General features: G+C 42.3%; 1 protein-coding gene across 1 annotated transcript in view; it reads right to left on the reverse strand.

Moving 5' to 3' along the window:
* The window catches only part of REV3L (REV3 like, DNA directed polymerase zeta catalytic subunit), a 206,336-nt gene that overhangs the window by 30,821 nt on the left and 156,068 nt on the right, over positions 1-19,447 (reverse strand). Inside the window, exons 13-14 of the mRNA XM_073675863.1 lie at positions 14,989-19,183; positions 12,140-13,044 (exon numbers count right to left, since the gene is read on the reverse strand). Coding sequence (XP_073531964.1) covers positions 12,140-13,044; positions 14,989-19,183 — 5,100 coding nt within the window. The remainder of the gene's footprint in view (positions 1-12,139; positions 13,045-14,988; positions 19,184-19,447) is intronic.

Genomic DNA, 19,447 nt, shown 5'->3' on the forward strand with positions numbered 1-19,447 from the left:
TAAAACACCTTCAAATGTTGCAAACTTTTTGTGGTACACAAAGCTGCATAAAAATTTTGCAACTATTGCCGTTTTCACACGTTTCAGCAGCTCCTCCCTAATGGGTGGAGCTTGGAGGAGACAGGTTAGGATGGGGCATGGCTATACCTAGTCTAACAGGGTTAATTTTTATTCCACAAATCAATAGTACACAGGAAATAAGCAACTTTGTAATACATCTTATCAGAGAAATCTGCTTCTTTCTCTGCCAGGACTGATCTTTCATTATCAAAATTCTCAATTCTGAGTTTAAATCTGTATTCAGTGAAGACAGATTTTTACATTACTGAGATAGGAGATGACAGCTGTTACTGATACAATTCTATGTAGATGCAAGGAGCTAGAGGCAGAGCTCCTCCCTCCTTCTCCCCTCCCATCTACATAGAATCTTATCAATAGCAGCTGTCATCTCCTATCTCAGTAATGGGAAAGTCTGTCCTCACAGAATACAGATTTAACCTCAGAATTTAGACGTTTAATAATGACTGATCAATTCTGGCAGGGAAAGCAGCAAATCTCTCTGATTAGATGTATTACAAAGTTGCTTATTTTCAGGTGTACTATTAATTCATGAAATAAAAATTAAAATGACAGTTACTCCTTAACCCCTTTCTATCGTGAGACGTATCTATACGTCCCTGTGGCCTGGGCCCTAACGACCAGGTATATATAGATACTCCTCACCTTTAATGCGGCACCGCGACCAATATGCTGTAAGAGCACTGATCATTGGCTGCTGGCTGGCAACGCCAGGCTCTCCTTGTGCCAGGTCTGATTAGTGACCACTGATCGCATCAATCACAGTGCACAGACGTGGTCTGACCTCAGGGTGACCACCCTGTACTTCCTCATTGTAGCTGCGGATTTGTACAAGGCGGTCACTCTATCCCTCTGAGTGTTGTTCTGGGCCTTGTGGTGCCACAGGAGCCTGTGACACCACAATAGCTGCTCCTGCTACCTGCTGGTGAAGACAGACGCAAGAAGATTTTTTTAATCTCTCCTCATCCACCCCAATCCCCTTCTCCCCCCTCCCCACCGCCCCTTTCTGTCATCAAGCGCTGATCAGTACTCGATCACTCGTCCGTGGTCACTGTTTTCCAGGACTTTTTTTGGTCTCTGTCCATCACCCCCCCCGTTTGCACCATTTCCGTGCATGCATCCAGCAGCCGCTGAGCATTGATCAGTGCCGAAAATCACTGATCCGCACTCGTGCTCGTTTTTTTTTCCACTTACTATTTTGTTCTCCCCACCCTCATTGCACCACCTACGTGCATGTATCCAGCAGCTGACGAGCATTGATTAGTGACGCAAATCACTGATCCGCACTTGTGCTCGCTGTTTTCCACTTTTTTGTTTCATTTACTATCCTCCCCCCCTCCACCGTGCACCACTTTGTGCGTCCTACAGCCGTCAAGCGCTGATCACTGACATACATCATTGATCAACCTCCGGTTGTCTCTTTACTGTTATCTTTTTCTTTTCAAAAAAAAAAAAAAAAGTTTACACCAAGCACTCTCACACACACAACTGAATAAAGTTTGGTACTCACACAAACACCACAAACAAAAAAAAAATGTTGTCCCGCTCGTCCCAAACCCAGTACTCAGTGGAGTAGGCATACGCTTTAATTACCTCCGACACGGACAGTGAGGGAGAGGATCCCACCTTCCTTTATTTTTCCGACTCTGACTCCTCTTCTCCTCTGATGCTGAACTGCCACGAAGATGCCCCAGGACAGAAGCTGAACTAGCGTTCGCCATTACTGACCCTGTATGGACCTCGCCCCCCGAAAATTATGAGCCACTGATTCCTGATTTTGTGGTGCAATCAGGAATCAAGTTTGACACCACCGGCCTCACAGAAATGTACTTTTTCAAAGTCTTTTTGTAAACCTCATGGTGGGCCAAACAAATTTGTATGCTCAGCAATTTTTGGCACAAAACCGCTCTTCATCATTTTCTAACTGGACTCCTGAAGAAGCAGTAGAAATGAAAAAGTTTTGGGGCCTGGTCCTTCACATGGGGATACTGAAGAAGCCAGAAGTTCAGCAATGTTGGAGTGTTGACGTTTTGTATAACACTCCAGTGTTCGGAATGATCATGACCCGGACACGTTTTGAGGCCATCCACAAATTCTTGCATTATAATGATAATGCACGGTGCGCTCACAGAGATGACCCCAACTTTGATTGTCTTTTCAAAGCTCGGCCGGTCAACGAGCACTTCAACAACAAATTTGCTAAGGCTTACGTGCCCCAAAGGGACATCTGCGTGGATGAGTCCCTAATCCATTTTAAGGGGAGGCTTAAATTCTGGCAGTATCTACCCAGTAAGAAGATCAGGTATGGAATTAAGCTGTACAAACTGTGTGAGAGTACCTCAGGGTACACCCACAAGTTTAGGGTTTATGAAGGGAAGGACTCCCGGATTGAACCCCCTGAATGCCCACTGTCCTGGGAGTGAGTGGAAAATTGTGTGGGATTTGGTGCACCCACTGCTGGATCAAGGTTATCATCTCTACGTGGATAACTTTTATACCAGTATCCCACTGTTCACGTTCCTCTCTGCGCGAGGTACCGCAGCCTGCGGTACTGTCCGCAAGAATCAGAGAGGCCTCCCTAAGATGCTAATTGGGCAACTGCTCAGAAGGGGTGAAAGCAGAGCCCAATGTAGCGACAATATGCTGGTGGCCAAGTACAAGGACAAGAGGGATGTCCTTTTCTTGACCACTATACATGGTGATGGCAGCACCCCCAGCAATGTACGAGGTACCTCTACAAAAGTCACCAAACCAGACTGTGTACTGGGATACAACAAAAACATGGAAAGAGTTAATCTCTCTGATCAAGTCCTCCAGCCGTACAATGCCTTGAGAAAGGCCAAGGTGTGGTACAAGAAGCTGGTCGTGCACATCGCAGAGATGGCAATGCACAACGCTTTTCTGCTATCATGATGTGCAGGCCAGACCGCTATGTCGTACCATCAGTTCCAGGAAGTAGTGATCAAGGCCCTGATATTTGGCAGTCGTGAAGGAGCGAGCCCCAGTACTTCTGGAACTGAAGGACCTCGAATTGAGCCAGGCCAACATTTCCCGGGGGAGGTCCCTCAAAGCACAAAAAATGTAGGTCACGAAAGAGGCGCCGGGTGTGTTACAGAAGGGGGATACGCAAGGACACCATTTATCAATGCGACACCTGCCCCGACAAACCTGGACTGTGTATGAAAGAATGCTTCAGACTGTACCACACATCCATGGACTACTAAATTCATTTCTGACTTACACAAATAACGTATGACAACCTAACGAACACTACACAACTGACGTATAACAACCTGACGAACACTACACAACTCATGTATACTAACCTGAGGCACTCTGCACAACTCACATATGTCACTACATTACAAAATTCACATACCAGGAAACAGTAGATCAGTTACAAAAAGGGGCACTTGTTGAGCATTTTCCACTGTTTAGACACATCAGGGGCTCTGCAAATGCAACATTGCTTCCGCTCTCAATTCCAGCGAGTTGCATTGAAAAAGTCAAACGGTGCTCCTTCCCTTCCGAGCCCTGCCGTGTGCCCAAACAATGGTTTTCCCCCACATATGGGGTATCAGCTTACTCAAGAGAAATTGCACAACAACTTTTAAGGTCCAATTTCTCCTGTTACCTTTGTAAAAATAAAGACATTTGGGTCTAAAGAAAAATTTTAGTGAAAAAAATGTAAATGTTTATTTTTTCCTTTCATATTCCATTAATTGCTGTGAAGCACCTGAAGGGTTAATAAACTTATTGAATGGGGTTTTAAGCACCTTGAGGGGTGCAGTTTTTAGAATGGTGTCAGTTTGGGTATTTTCTGTCATATAGACCCCTCAAAGTGACTTCAAATGTGATGTGGTCCCTAAAAATTTTTTGTAAATTTTGTTGGAAAAATGAGAAATGGCTGGTCAAATTTTATTCCATATAACAAAAAAAAAATTTGGTTCCAAAATTGTGCTGATGTAAAGTAGACAAGTGGGAAATGTTATTTATTAACCACTTCGCGCCAGAGCCTGTTTTTGCCTTCGTGACCAGGCCAATTTTTACAATTCTGACCACTGTCACTTTATGAGGTAATTACTCTGGAACGCTTCAACGGATTCCCCTGATTCTGAGACTGTTTTTTCGTGACATATTGTACTTCATGATAGTGGTAAAAATTTCTTCAATATCACTTGCGTTTATTTGTGAAAAAAACGGAAATTTAGCGAAAATTTAGCAATTTTCAAACTTTGAATTTTTATGCCCTTAAATCAGAGAGATATGTCACACAAAATAGTTAATAATTAACATTTCCCACATGTCTACTTTACATCAGCACAATTTTGGAACCAACATTTTTTTTTGTTAGGAAGCTATAAGGGTTAAAAGTTGACCAGCGATTTCTCATTTTTCCAACAAAATTTACAAAAACATTTTTTTTAGGGACCACATCTTATTTGAAGTCACTTTGAGGGGCCTTTATGACAGAAAATACCCAAAAGTGACACCATTCTAAAAACTGCACCCCTCAAGGTGCTCAAAACCACATTTAAGAAGTTTATTAACCCTTCAGGTGTTTCACAGGAATTTTTGGAATGTGGAAGAAAACAATGAACATTTAACTTTTTTTCACAAAAATGTTACTTTAGACCCAATTTTTTTTTTATTTTCACAATGGTAACAGGAAAAAATGGACTACACAATTTGTAGTGCAATTTCTCATGAGCGCGCTGATACCCCATATGTGAGGGAAAACCACTGTTTGGGCGCACTGCAGGGTTCGGAAGGGAAGGAGCGCCATTTGACTTTTTGAATGTAAAATTTGCTTGAATAATTAGCGGACGCCATGTTGCGTTTGGAGAGCCCCTGATGTGCCTAAACAGTGGAAACCCCCCACAAGTGACACCATTTTGGAAACTAGACCCCTTAGGGAACTCATCTAGATGTGTGGTGAGCACCTTGCACCCCCAGGTGCTTCACAGAAGTTTATAATATTGAGCAGTAAAAATAAAATTTTCACATTTTTCCCACAAAAAATGTTTTTCATTCCCTAATTTTGTACTATCATAAGGATAACAGGAGAAATTGCACTATGAAATTTGTTGTGCAATTTCTCCAGAGTACGCCGATACCCCATATGTGTGGGAAAACCACTGCTTTGGTGTACGGCAGGGTTCTGAAGAGAAAAGAGCGCTATGTTGGCTGGGATAGGTTGCAGACACCATGTCACATTTGAAGAGTCGCTGACATGCTGAAACAGCAGAAACCCCCACAAGTGACCCCATTTTGTAAACTACACCTCTCAAGGAATTCATCTAGGGAAGTAGTGAGTATTTTTTAATTTTTAAATTTATACCATTGAGCAGTGAAGAAAAAATAATTATATTTTTACCACAAAAAAATGTTTTACCCTCAGATTTTACATTTTCACACAGGGCAATGGATAAAAATGGTGCCAAAATGTGTCACACAATTTCTTCTAAACGTGGCAATACCCCATATGTGGCTGTACCATACCGCTTAGCCATACGGCGAGATCTGGGGGGGACGGAGCGCTATTTGACAATTGAAGAACAAATTATTGTAGAATAGGCATTTGGATTTGGGAGCACAAAATTTTCTGATTTTCTTTTGGGGGGCAAGGGCCATTTCGCTTTTCCAGAGCCTTTCTGCTACCAGTAACTTGGAAGTCCCTTATATTTTTAACAGATGACGGACCTGAGTGGGGACTAGCTTTTTTGAGGACTGAGTTGAAGCTTTTATTGGGAACATTTTACGTAACATGTATCTGGCGCTCTAGGCTGAGCACTTACATCGGGGTTTCCATCTAAATTTCCAAGTGATGTAATTCAGATGAAACCCCTGCGGGATATATTCACTGTAATGAGGCAGCAGAGTTACTCTGGACTCCGTCTGGCCTCTGTTTGACGGTGTCCTTTTTTTCAGAAGTGCACAAAACTGTGGCCAACCGCACTTTTATGCACGCCTAAAAAAACTGACACTCTGGGATCACAGGCCAGACGGCATCCACAGTGGCCTATATCTGCCTCATTACAGGGAATATTCTGCCATGGGTTCCGTCTGAATCACGTATTTCAGAGATTTACACGGAAACTCTGGTGTAAGTGCTCAGAACAGAGCACAAGATAAATGTGAGCAGAGCCTTACTGCGATCTTTGGGAGACATAATAAACAAATCAGTAGCAGGTGAAGAATTGGTTTTATTTATTTTTTACGCCGTTCCTCATGCGGTATAAGTGATGAGATTACTTTATTCTTCGGGTCGGTGCGATTACAGAGATACCAGATTTATATCGGGTTTTTATGACTGACAGCTGTCACACACTAAGGCTATGTGCCCACGATGCAGAAATGAAGCAGAAAATTTCTGCAGCATTTCTGCATCTCCCTGGCAGAAAAAACGCATGCAGATTGTGCATGCATTTTTCCTGCCAAATACATGCGGATTTGAAGCGTTTTCACATGCGTTTCTGCATGCGGATTCACAAGCGCTTTCCAGGCGATTTTAGCATCACTTGGAAAGTGCTTGACAACTAGGTCACACTATATAAATCCATGCAAACAGCATGGATTTATATAGTGTGACCTTTAGAATGGTTAAAAATAAAACTTGATACTTACCTTCCGATGGCCCAGCGTGTGTTGCTGCGCTCCTTCCTGGCTGCCAGCTGATCGCGGGACCCTGCACTGAAAGACCTGCCGTCACATGACTGTGACGTCAGCGCAGGTCCTTCAGTCTGCTGGCAAGCACAGGGAAGGAGACCGGGGGCCGTCGGAAGGTGAATATAATCTTTATTTTTTATTTTATTCTCTTTTTTACAGGTACAATGGTGCCCAGGTCTGGAGGAGAGTCTCCTCTCCTCCAGAACTGGGTACCATCCGCACATTGAAACGCATATAATCCGTGAGTACAAATGTACTGACACGGATTATATGCGTCTCAATGCAAGTCAATGGCGGCGATTAAGCCGCGCTTCCACAAAATTAATGGACATGCTGCGGATTTTTCAGCGCAGCATACAAGCTGCGGAAAAATTTGCAGCATGGGCATTGACAGTGCGGCTTGTCATTAGGGACCATGGGGGGGCGAATTACCAAGCGTTTTTGAAGCGTTTACGCTGCGGAAATTCCGCAGCATAAACGCATGAAAAACGCATCGTGGGCACACAGCCTAAAAGACGCTTTTTTGCAAAATCTAGTTTTAGCATTGCCATATTTTGAGAGCTATAATTTTTCCATATTTCGGCCGACAGAGTCGAGTTGACATTTTTATTGGTACCATTTTTGGGTACGTGACATTTTTTGATCGCTTTCTATTCCGTTTTTTGGGAGGTAAAATAAATAAAAACCAACAATTCAGGAGTTGTTTTTTGAGGGTTTTTTTTTATGCCGTTCTGCGTGTGGTAAAAGTGATAAGGCAGCATTATTCTTCGGGTCAGTACGTTTACAGCGATATTACAGTTACTGTATATTTTTTTTATGTTTTGGCGCTTTTACACAATAAAACAATTTTATAGAAAAAATATTTTTTTGCATCGCTTTATTCTGAGAGCTATAACTTTTTTATTTTTCGGCTAATGGAGCTGTATGGCGGCTTTTTTTTTTTTGTGGAACAAGATGACGTTTTCAGCGGTACCATTTTTATTTCCATTTTGCTTTTTGATCGCATTTTTTCCACTTTTTGTTTGGCGATATGATGAAAAAGCATAGCTTTTTGCTCCATTTTTTATTTATTTTTATTACGGTGTGCACAGAAGGAGTTAATTAGTGTGACAGTTTTATAGATCGGGTTGTTTCGGACGTGGCGATACCAAATATGTGTACTTTTTTTGTTTTTGCATAAATATACGGATTTATTGGTTTAATATTTTATTTATTTTGTGATTTATTTTTTTTTTTAACAGTTTGAAAAATTTTTTAGACTTTTTTTTACATTTTTACTTAGTCCTGTATGGGACATTAATTTTTATTTTTCTAATCACTGAGACATGTATTGCATTGCATGACAGCTCTGTGCTGACAGTTTCACACTGTCTGTCTCCTGCTGGACTCAGCTGCAGGCTGAGCTCAGCAGGACACCATATATGGCAGATCCGGAGGCGGTCATATGACCTCCGGCTGCCATAACAACGGCAGATCCTGGAAGACATCAGGGGGCCGTCGGAGAGGTAAGTGGACGACCCCCTCTCCTCTCACTATCTTCTATATGCCGCGATCACTATAGATCGCGGCATATAGAAGATAGCTAAAGGTTAACATCATTGGGACCTGATACAATCAGGTCCCGATGATGTCCCCTGTCAGAGCTATTGCTCTGAACCGCAACCACAGCACTTGCAGGACCCTGGGGGTCCTGAGGGCTGCGGGACCACCAACCGTTCATAAACGTCGGCGCTGCACAGAGCCCAGGCAGCGCTGACGTTTATGTACAGTGGACGGTCTGGAAGCGGTTAACCATTTTGCGTGACATATTTAAGGGCATGAAAATTAAAAGTTTGGAAATTGCGAAATTTTCAACATTTTCGCCAAATTTCAGATTTTTTCACAAATAAACACAAGTCCTATCAAATAAATTTTACCACTATCATGAAGTACAATATGTCACGAAAAAATGATCTCAGAATCAGTGGGATCCGTTGAAGTGTTCCAGAGTCATTACCTCATAAAGCGACAGTGGTCAGAATAGTAAAAATTGGCCTGGTCATTAACGTGCAAACCACCCTCGGGGGTAAAGGGGTTAAGCCAGAAATGCTTCTCCAATCACTTAACGATGCACGCTAATGATGAAATGCGCCTAATTCATGTTTGTGTGCTTCTTGTTCCTGCGTGCCCATCATTAAGACTGACATACAAAACGCCAGTCTTAATGAATCGACAAGAGCCGGTATGTAACTCTCCACAAGGAGAAACATTATCCCTTAGACCTCAGTCCAGAGCCTCTCACCTAGCAGTAAAGAGGGTCAATAGCCCAAAACACCGTGTCTGCAAATTGAGATTCTGATTTGGCTTTTATCCCAAGTCATATTGCAAGACTCGTTAAAGGGTCAATAGTGACTTGTAGGATTGCTGCTTCCAACAGGTGGCGCTATAGAGTACAAGTCCTCTTCTTCTCTGAAGAGGCAATTTGCATACAGGGGGAAAATAAGTATTCGATACACTGCCAATTTTGCAAGTTTTCCCACCTACAAAGAATGAAGGTATGTAATTTTTATAGTAGGTACACTTCAACTGTGAGAGACTGAATCTAAAAATAAAAACCAGAAAATTACCTTGTATGATTTTTAAATAATTACAATGCATTTTAATGCATGAAATAAGTATTTGATCACCTACGAACCAGCAAGAATTCTGGCTCTCACAGACCTGCTAGTTTTTCTTTAAGAAGCCCTCCTACTCTGCACTCATTACCTGTATTAATTGCACCTGTTTGAACTCGTTACCTGTATAAAAGACTCCTGTCCACACAATCAATCACACTCCAACCTCTCCACCATGGTCAAGACCAAAGAGCTGTCTAAGGACACCAGGAACAAAACTGTAGACCTGTAGAAGGCTGCGATCAGCTACAGGACAATAGGCAAGCAGCTTGGTGAGAAGGCATCAACTGTTGGCACAATTATTAGAAAATGGAAGAAACACAAGATGACTATCAATCTTCCTCCGTCTGGGGCTCCATGTAAGATCTCGCCTCGTGGGGTAAGGATGATTCTGAGAAAGGTCAGGAATCAGCACAGAACTACACGGGAGGACCTGGTCAATGACCTGAAGAGAGCTGGGACCACAGTCTCAAACATTACCGTTAGTAATACACTAAGCCTACATGAATTAAAATCCTGCAGGGCACACAAGGTCCCCCTGCTCATGCCAGCACATGTCCAGGCCCGTTTGAAGTTCGTCAATGACCATCTGGATGATCCAGAGGAGGCATGGGAGAAGGTCATGTGGTCAGATGAGACCAAAATAAGAATTTTTGGTATCAACTCCACTTGCCGAGTTTGGAGAAAGAAGAAGGATGAGTACAACCCCAAGAACACCGTCCCAACCATGAAGCATGGTGGGGGAAGCATCATACTTTGGAGGTGCTTTTCTGCAAAGGGGACAGGACAACTGCACTGAAATGAAGGGAGGAAGGATGGGGGTCATGTATAGTGAGATTTTGGCCAACAACCTCCTTCCCTCAGTAAGAGCATTGAACATAGGTCGAGGCGGGGGCTTCCAGCATGATAATGACCCGAAAAGCACAGGGGGCTGAGGAGTGGCTCCGTAAGAAGCATTTCAAGGTCCTGGAGTTGCCTAGCCAGGAGGGAGCTGAGACTCAATGTTGCCAGCCCCAAAACCTGAAAGATCTGGAGTAGATCTTTATGGAGGAGTGGGCCAAAATCCCTGCTTCAGTGTGTGCAAACTTGATCAAGAACTACAGGAAACGTCTGACCTCTGTAATTTCAAACAAAGGTTTCTGTACCAAATATTAAGTTCTGTTTTTCTATTGTATCAAATACTTATTTCATGCAATAAAATTCTAATTAATTATGTAAAAATAATACAATGTGATTTTCTGGATTTAATTTTTAGATTCTGTCTCTCACAGTTGAAGTGTACCTATGATAAGTTACAGGCTTCTCCATTTTTGTAGGTGGGAAAACTTGCAAAATTTGCAGTTTATCAAATACCGTATTTTTCGGACTATAAGATGCACCGGACCATAATACTCACCGCAAATTTTAGGGTGGAATATAGGAAAAAAAATGTTTTTTATAAGATGGGGGTCCGTCTTATAGTCTGAATAGGTACGGTATCTTACCTGGGGGGCGGTGGAGCGAGGGTCACAGGAAGCAGGGTCCTTCAGGAAGCTGGTCTCCAGCAGCGGGGAGTTGCAGTGGTAGTGTAGCAGGATCGCAGGGCCCTCCGTTCCCTCCCTCAGGAACCTGCCAGCTGCAGCAGAAGAGGTGAAATGGCTGAGGCCCGGTGCCTGGCTGGGAGCCTGGCTGGAGACCAGGTGCCTGGCGGAGGCCCGGTGACGGGGGCCAGTGACTGGATAGGAGCCGGTGTCGGGCTGCGTGCCGGGGCCGGTGATCTACAGGAAAATGGCTGCCCAAGCTACAAGTCTGCGCATGAGCCGGCTCTGGTGGCCATTTTCCTGTAGATCACAGCTTCAGGAAGATGGCCGTGCACACCGGAAAGCTGTGCCGCTCACCGGCCCCCAGCCAACAGCATCTCACCTTTTCTTCGACCGCCGAGTTCCTGAAGGAGGGAGGGAACGGAGGGCCCTGCGATCCCGCGCCACCATCACCGCAACTATCTACGTTCGGACCATAAGACGCACCCCCCCATTTTCCTCCCAAATTTTGGGGGAAAAAAGTGGGTCCTATGGTCCGAAAAATACGGTACTTATTTTCCCCTCTGTATTTATTTTTCCCCTAGCTGTTTTTCCATCTCCTGTACAGTTTACAATATTGTGGGCAGAACATCCCATATTTACACAATGAAGACGTGCTGCTGACACACACTGTCATTTATGGCATCTTTTATGATGATCTAAAAATCATGTTTACAGTGGACATGACACTGAGCAATGATCGGAAAAAAATGACCACTCTGATCATTATCATTCCATGTAAAAAGCTCTTAGGGAAGAGTCAGTCGGCCATATAACTCAGACGAGGATTGCAATGCAATGGTCAGACTGGCCGGAGGCTCTCCTGACCCAAGCGTCGCAGCATGTATTTCAACGCAGCTTTCATGCTCAGGTTGGGAGAGCCAACGGCCAGTCCGAGCATTGCGTTGCAATCCTCATCAGAATTATACAGCCGTTTGAATCTTCACTTAGAGGGGTTTTCTCATCTTCAGGACTGTCTTTTTGCTACTGCTGCTCTCAATAATTGTTTACAGCCTGTAGCAGTGACATTACGCCTATAGCGCACCTGAACGCTGAAGTCAATTACTAGAGCAATTGATAAGTGTTTGAATCAGAGCAATTATCAGATCATCTAAATGGAGCTTTAAGCAGCCCTATAATCCAAATACATTTCTACATTAGTTATGTGGAGCTACATACCAGATGTTACTGGAGTAAGCGATATCATATCGGGAGATGCTAGCCCGATCCGTCTTTCAATGACTGGTGTACTATGTAGACAGATCCGTTTAGATTTGTGCCTTTTCTGTTTGAGTGGAGGTGAAGGTGTTGATATTCTTACTTCACTTTTCACACTCCTCACAGTTTCTTTACAGACATTCGCGATGTACTTATGATTTGGGGATTGAATCATATTCTCCTCTCTCCAGTCTTTGCAGTCTTCAGGAGATGGTATATGATCCGAACATTCAAGGTTCTGCCAAGGTGTTAACACTGGCGATGCTGGTGATACAGAGCTATCAGACATGTCATTTTCATTAGTCCTTTCACTTGATTCAATATTGGCTTCTACAGGCGGTGAATCTGTTAACCCTTCACAGCCATCTGAAACAGGCAAGGAAGGAGAAGGGCTGGCTATACCGGTCTTTACGTTATCTTGGTTCCCTGGCTGATCTTCTGAACTTGCAGGCTGTGCCAATAAAATATGTACCTCCTTTGGGGGCAAGCTATTGCAGCCAGTGGGTGCAGGAACAGTCTTCATAGTTTTATCACTCGTCTCTTCAAATAAAGGAACTTTACTTGAAGTCTTTGAATACTCATACTGTTCTTTTGCCTGAAGCCATAGTTGAACCCTCTCGGGAGCAGGTGCACTTTTACAGGGCATGATCACGAGCTTTTTATCATCGTCAAGATTCAGTTTATGCTTCTCTTGCTCCATGATCAGTCTGTTCATTCGAGTGGGTGATACAGGCCTAGGGTTTTGTGTCATTGCTGAAAAGGCAGTCTTCCACAGCCCGAGTCCCTCCATTGAAAAATCCCCTTCGAACTCAGAAAGATTATTTGCTAGTTTTGTCTCAATGGCGAGAATGCGACCTCCAACCTCTCTGCACAGAAACAATTAGAGAAAATAATTGTGGTACAAGTAATCAAACAGTAAATTAGCACCAGTATTCATACGATAAGATGGAATACAAATATAATACTTTATTAATCCAAGTAAACTAACATCATACAAATTACAATAAAAACTATTAAAAAGCAAAACACAGAAATCGTTTTTTGGAAAACACACCACAGAATATAAATAAATGTGTGACCTTTAGATATTACCCTAGCTATTGATGAAAAAGGAGGGAGAGACAATGAACCCCATGTGTTAAGCCTGCAAAGTGTGGCTTCTTCAGGAGAATGTGTTGGTGTTTTGCTTTATAATTGTTTTTATTATAATTGGTGTGTTTGCTTACTTGGATTAATACCAGATACCAGTTAACAAGAGGTGCTAACAACAAACTATTTGTAGGTCAGCAAAAAACATGAGATCAACATCATACGAAAGAATCATCAATGGTTGTTCGACTACTGGAAATGTATAGACTTGAAAATGATTGGTTTTTCTCTGAAAGATTTTTGACACAATTATCGCCCCATGTAAAAAGTCCTTAAAGGGAATCGGTCACCAAAAAAAATGTTATTAACCTGCAGATATGGGGTTAATCTGCAGGTTAGTAGCGTTATTAACCTGCTTGGTGTCCGCACTTAGCCGAATGCTGCAGGGAGAAAATAAACTTTATTCCCCCGCAGCGTTCCAGTTTCAGTAACGGAGGAGGCGCCGATTCAGTCACCGCTCAGAGTATAGAACGCACCAGAAAGCACCCACGGTCCTGACTGACACTGGCTCTGCGCATTGGGGCAGGGCGTGGTTACCTCTCTGAGAAGTAATTCAAGATGGCCTCTGTCACCTATTTTAGGTTGCACCCTGTCCTAAGGACGTACTAGGATGGGCTACAGCATGAAGAAATGCTGTGTCTCGACTGTCAGGCTAAGAAGCAGCATCATGAACGAGCATAACTTAATTTCTCACTCAACCTGACAGGTTTACAATGGCCCACAGACCAGGAGGAAAAAAAGCATGCTCTGCTCAGTGAGCCCCCCTACACTGATGTAAACAGCAGAGTACAGAGGCTTACTGAGTAGAGCAGCTTCTTTTTTTCCCCCCATGTCCAGTTGTAAATCTCTCAGGATGAGTGAGCAGAGGACTTTTGCTTGTTCACAAAGATGCTACTCAGCTTGATAGTAGAGATATGTCTCAAGCAAGGTTTCTCCAGGCTGCAACCAGTCTTATCAGGGTAGATATACCAATGGTGCAACCCAAGCAGCCACACAGGAGTCCACAAAGTGAGGGGAGCCACTTCCATCTCCAGAGGGAGCATGTGGAATTCTGCATTATGATGAGCTATTGGACTGCAACGGGCCCATATACTGTTCTTACACAGAGGCCCTGTTCTCTCTGGATTTGTTCTATTGCGTGCCTAGGATGGTTTGAAGCTTGAAATAGGTGATGGCGACCACCTTGGATTACTTCTCGGGAGAACCATTTTAAGAATGAAATATTCCAGCAAACAATTACATTTTTGTTGCTGATACACGCTTTGTTTTCAAGATGAAGCATCATAGGCATATATCATGCTTATAATTCTAGTTCAAGTCTCGCTGTTATTCTCAGACCAAGAACTGCAGACATAATACAAGAAAATACAGCCACAAAACAGCTGTGTTAACCTTCACTTGAGAAGGGGTCTAATTTTCAACTGTTCCATCATATAGCCTGAGTTTCTCTGTATAAATCCCTATATAGCGTCAGCTTACCCTTGCAGCTCGGTAGACTGGAAAGTTTAAGCTTTACAATGCAAGCCTTTCAAGTCTGCTTTTTAATACATTTTATGATGTATTTAAAAGTGATTCAGAATTACAAGAAGGTTTACATAGGCTTGTAGGAGACAAAAGGTACATGATATGCTACACACGCAAGACTTTGTTGATATGCTCACCTCGGTTTTTCTGGAGCATCAGAAGGGTTGCTGAAAAATGGTTCTTGATAAATAGTTTCCATCAGGTCATGGTCCATTAGAGTTGCCATTATTTCTTCCCGGCTAGGTGGAGACATCAGTGGTTTTAAAATGTGCACTGGCCGAGGTGTAGCACTACCATTCTTGGACTGAGATGGAGAACTCATGGATCTTGGAGAACTGTCAGGAGTGGGTGTCAATCCACCACTAGGTCTTGAAATGTATAGTTCTAAGTCTCCATCTATAAAGTCAATGTCAGGGGAGGAAGCAAGTCCAGTAGAAGATGAACTAGAACTGGACGGGTGGCCAGCATTCAGAGCGGTGTCTTTTTTCTCAGTACTTACATCTGTATGAATCCATTTAGATTGTGCCATGTTAAAGGAGGCATTTCTAAAAAGTTCTTGGCTACCCAATTTACATTTGTTATTCTCAAAATCCTCGGACAGCTGAGTAAAAACTGCATCCACTGATGGTGGATGATGAAAACTTTGAGCTAGTAATCTATTTTTAAGTTGGTTAACCAATGGGCTTTGCTTATTGTCAATGGAAGATTTTTCAAACAACTCAGGGCTAAGGGAGCTAGGTCTCAAAAGCACTTTGTGTTCTGATGCACTACGGACATTTTTGTGATCAGTTTGTTTGCTCTCCTGCTTTATACGATCATTTTCTGGTGCACTCATGGGAAAGGGATCACTCAAAAATTTCTGGGGCAAATTTTGATCAGCTGGAATAAACTGACTCCCTGTATATAAACTGCAGAGACCAGTTTGCCCTACAGCATTGATATCAAAATTGTAGTTATGCTCAGGAGATAAACTGTCTTCAAGTGCATAGCAGCTCTCAAAACCAGGGTCAGCAAAAATCACAGCACTTCCATCAGACGTTGTACTTTTGGTATGGCGATCGGTTTGACATTTTACAGGCACAGATTTTAAATTCTTGGCTGCTTTCGGCTTTGTGTTACGAGGTGCTCTTGGTTTCTTGTTGGGTGTTCTGCATTGTGTTTTCTTACTAATACACTTTGGTTCAACTGTAGACGGTTGACTGCCTTTTAGTTTAGCACTGGATTCTTCTGATGCAGCTGCCTTTTCTTTCTCTTGTTTTTTGTGGAGCAATTCCTTCAAGACAGCGATTCCACAATGTGCATCCATGATTCCTTGGGAAGCACTTTGTTTTATTGTTTTTTGAGTTGCTTTGGAGCAAGAAAATATCTCAGGCAAACAATTTTGATCAAATTTATGAGGAGTGAACTGTGTTCCATCAAACAATTCTCCTTTTTGTTTCCAAGTTGACATTTTGATAGGGTTTCTTAAAGACGTTACCAAAGAACTTCTGGGTAATGGAGTTTCTGAAGAGGATTTTGAATCGCTCTGTTTGCTCTGATCCTGGTTACTTGTCATCTGCTGCTGGCTGTTCATTGTGCATGGCAAAAGTTTTGACTGCAATTTTTCAAAAAGCATAGCATCAGGCGCACTTTGGGTGTCCCGTAATTTTATAACAGATGCCAAAAGCCTTTTCTGCACTTCTGTGGGATCCTCCTCTTGAGTAAAAGGAGTACACTTTAAGGTAAACTGTGCATTCTGTATTACCTGAGAGGGGCGAATAATGGAATTTGGGCACATATTTTGAGTCGTAATAGATTCTTTTGTTTGAAACACCTTTGGGACTGGTGCTTTTAAATTATTTATCTTGAATGAATCTGTGCCTTGATTTAATGGCAGAGGTGATGATGAAACATTAGTCTCCTTTGGAACAACGGTATTGTTTTGAGAGATAAGAGAAGAAGCGGTACTATTGAAAGACTGTGTGCTTTCCTGCAAGTCTTCCTGGTTGTCGGAAGAGGAGAGCTGTGTAGAGTGCACATGTCCAGGAGAAAATCCAGACAAAGTAAAATCTGATGACAGAGTATCAGATGTTTGTTTAGTGGTTTCATCTACTGGGGTACCAGATTGATCTTGAACCAAAGGTTCTGATCCAGCAGTTTCAATATGTGTTCTCTTATTTCGGCCTTTAATTTTCGTATGTTTTCTTGGTGCCTTTTCACTCTTTTTCTGCCTAGGTTTCCCCTTTTGTCTTTTTCGGTCTTTGACTAACTCAAGTTGAATAACTTTGTTTCCTTGTTTGCTCATTGTGGGAGGGCTTAAAGGACTCTTTTTTCTGGTTTTATTTGATTGGGCTTTTCGTTGCCTTTTTTTGGTACAAAGTTCACCTTCTTTCTTTCCTGCAATTAAATGATATGCTTTAAAGAGAGGGGTATCTTCAACAGGACTCCGCTTCAGCTCCTCAGCTTCTGGGTCTGTTGGTGACCAGCAACGTGGTGGAGACATATGTATTGGGCTTGGACTTCTTTCAGTAAGAAAGCCCAATTTCGACATCACATCCTTGTAGTCAGCATCACAATCTTCTGTTTCGACATTATAAGATGGCATTGGAGGTGTGAGAAAACTACAAGCTTTTCTTCTACGTGGAGGTAGGGGTCGATTAAGAACTTGACTTGGCTTCTTTGGAACCTTCCCTGGCTTTTTCTTAGTAGATTTCGGTTTTGTTTTTTTCTTGTTGTTCTTCTTTGGTAATACAGGACATAGTGGGTATTTGGTTGCAGGGGAGTCTGGCACTTTGGGCCAGAATTCTTTTAAAGGTGCCATTTTATTATAGAACTCTAGTTTTTCATCTGTTAATATTACATGATCTTCACCAGGATCTAACTTTTCTAATTTTACCTGCATATTTTTTCTGCCTTTAAACCTGTTAATGATTATATATTTTATAATTATTGGCGGTAGTTTATTAGATACCTTTCTACGTTTGCGTGACTTTTGAGGATTACCTGCATATTCATTGGCTTCGACAGACTGAGGTAGATTAATTTTTGAATTGCTTGCACCCAGGCTTGCCTCCCCATCTTCACTTTCAAAATTGACTTTCCTTTTAGCTCTTAAAATATATTTATTTCCATAAAGTGCTGATGAAGGGTCCGACTCTACATTGCCTTCTTCAAATTGACATTCAAAGCTATTCATCTCACATGTGTTTCCTTGAAATGCACCATCATCCATCATGACAGCGATGTCACAGGATGGTACCCTGTCGACATCAGGAGGACTTTTGCTACAAGCATTCCCTGGAGCATAGCTGCTGTCTTTTACCAGTTCGATTTCATTTAAACCGACAGAGCCCTGGGCTTCAGAAGAGTCCATATCGTCTTGATTCAATGCATGCAGATGTTCTTGCACATCATCATTTTTTGTATCGTGTATTTTATCTTCTTGATAGTCCACTTCGACATTTACCTGTTCCTTAGTTACAGAGCCCTTTATCTTTTTTGATAACTTTAATCTTGATGGTTTCTTAGACTGCTGAACTTTGCAAGACATCGCCGTAGCTTTTTGCGGCCGGTTCAAACAATTTGAAAGGACAACACTTGGAAAAAACTTGTAATGGGTCACCTGCTGGTTAACACCAGTCGCATCCGCTTTATGTTCCTGAAATTCTTCATATCGTACCTTCATTTTGTTAAGGCTTCCTTCATTAATATCAACATCTACAGTCCTATCACAATTTTCAGTTAAGGCTGGATGAGCAAAGCTGTGTGGAGGAACATTACATTTATCGCTTATGTCGGCAGGTTTTTTAGCTTTGTTATTAATCAGTTCTGTAAAATTTCGATGCGTTCTGTCTAAAGCACCTTCACTGCCATGTCGGTTCAAATGCAAAAAGGAAGCGCCATCCTTTTCTTTTCGAATGCTGGTGAATTTCCTGCATTGCAGATGTCTATTTACTGAGGAAATCCCATCCTCGTAGACAGTGGTGTCACTTGCTGGAATAGAGACAATGTCATTCATCCCTACATCTTTATGGAGGATTTCTGAATGAACAGAATTGTTAAAAGGTGCTGGATATTTTATACTATAAGTGCTATCATTTGTGAAAGTGTGGACGGAAAGTTCAGCTCCCTTTTCCAGTGGCGACTGGGAGAGCTCCTCTATTAAACCCTCTTTTTTTAACACGTGAGGAGATGAAAGGGCACTTGAGTGCTGACACTGGAATGCAGTTTTGGCAGAAGATTGTGGCTCCAAGGAAGCAGCATCTTTGTGAAAGATGGAGCTTTTTATTGACAACTTGCTCTTGGCAATGACCGAAGAGTGGGTAAGCGTACTTTCATTATTCATGGCATTATCTACAAAAAAAAAAAATGTAACTTTTACACCAAAATACATCAATTAACATTTACACATTCTACTTTATTAAATATTCTGCTTCACTTTACTATAGGTAAAAAAATTGCAAAATTTAAAGCCCGGCCTATTCATGTAACATACTGCATTTCAAAAATTGCAAGAAAAGGAGGGGGGGCACAGTTTTAATCGTGATAAATTAACTACTACTTATTACAGACATTAGATCAATATCATCTGATACATCAGCAAAATAGATATGTATA

The sequence above is a fragment of the Phyllobates terribilis genome, unplaced genomic scaffold (genome assembly GCF_046119375.1).
Source record: "Phyllobates terribilis strain yellow unplaced genomic scaffold, ASM4611937v1 Scaffold_3__8_contigs__length_932513732, whole genome shotgun sequence".
Classification (NCBI taxonomy): domain Eukaryota; kingdom Metazoa; phylum Chordata; class Amphibia; order Anura; family Dendrobatidae; genus Phyllobates; species Phyllobates terribilis.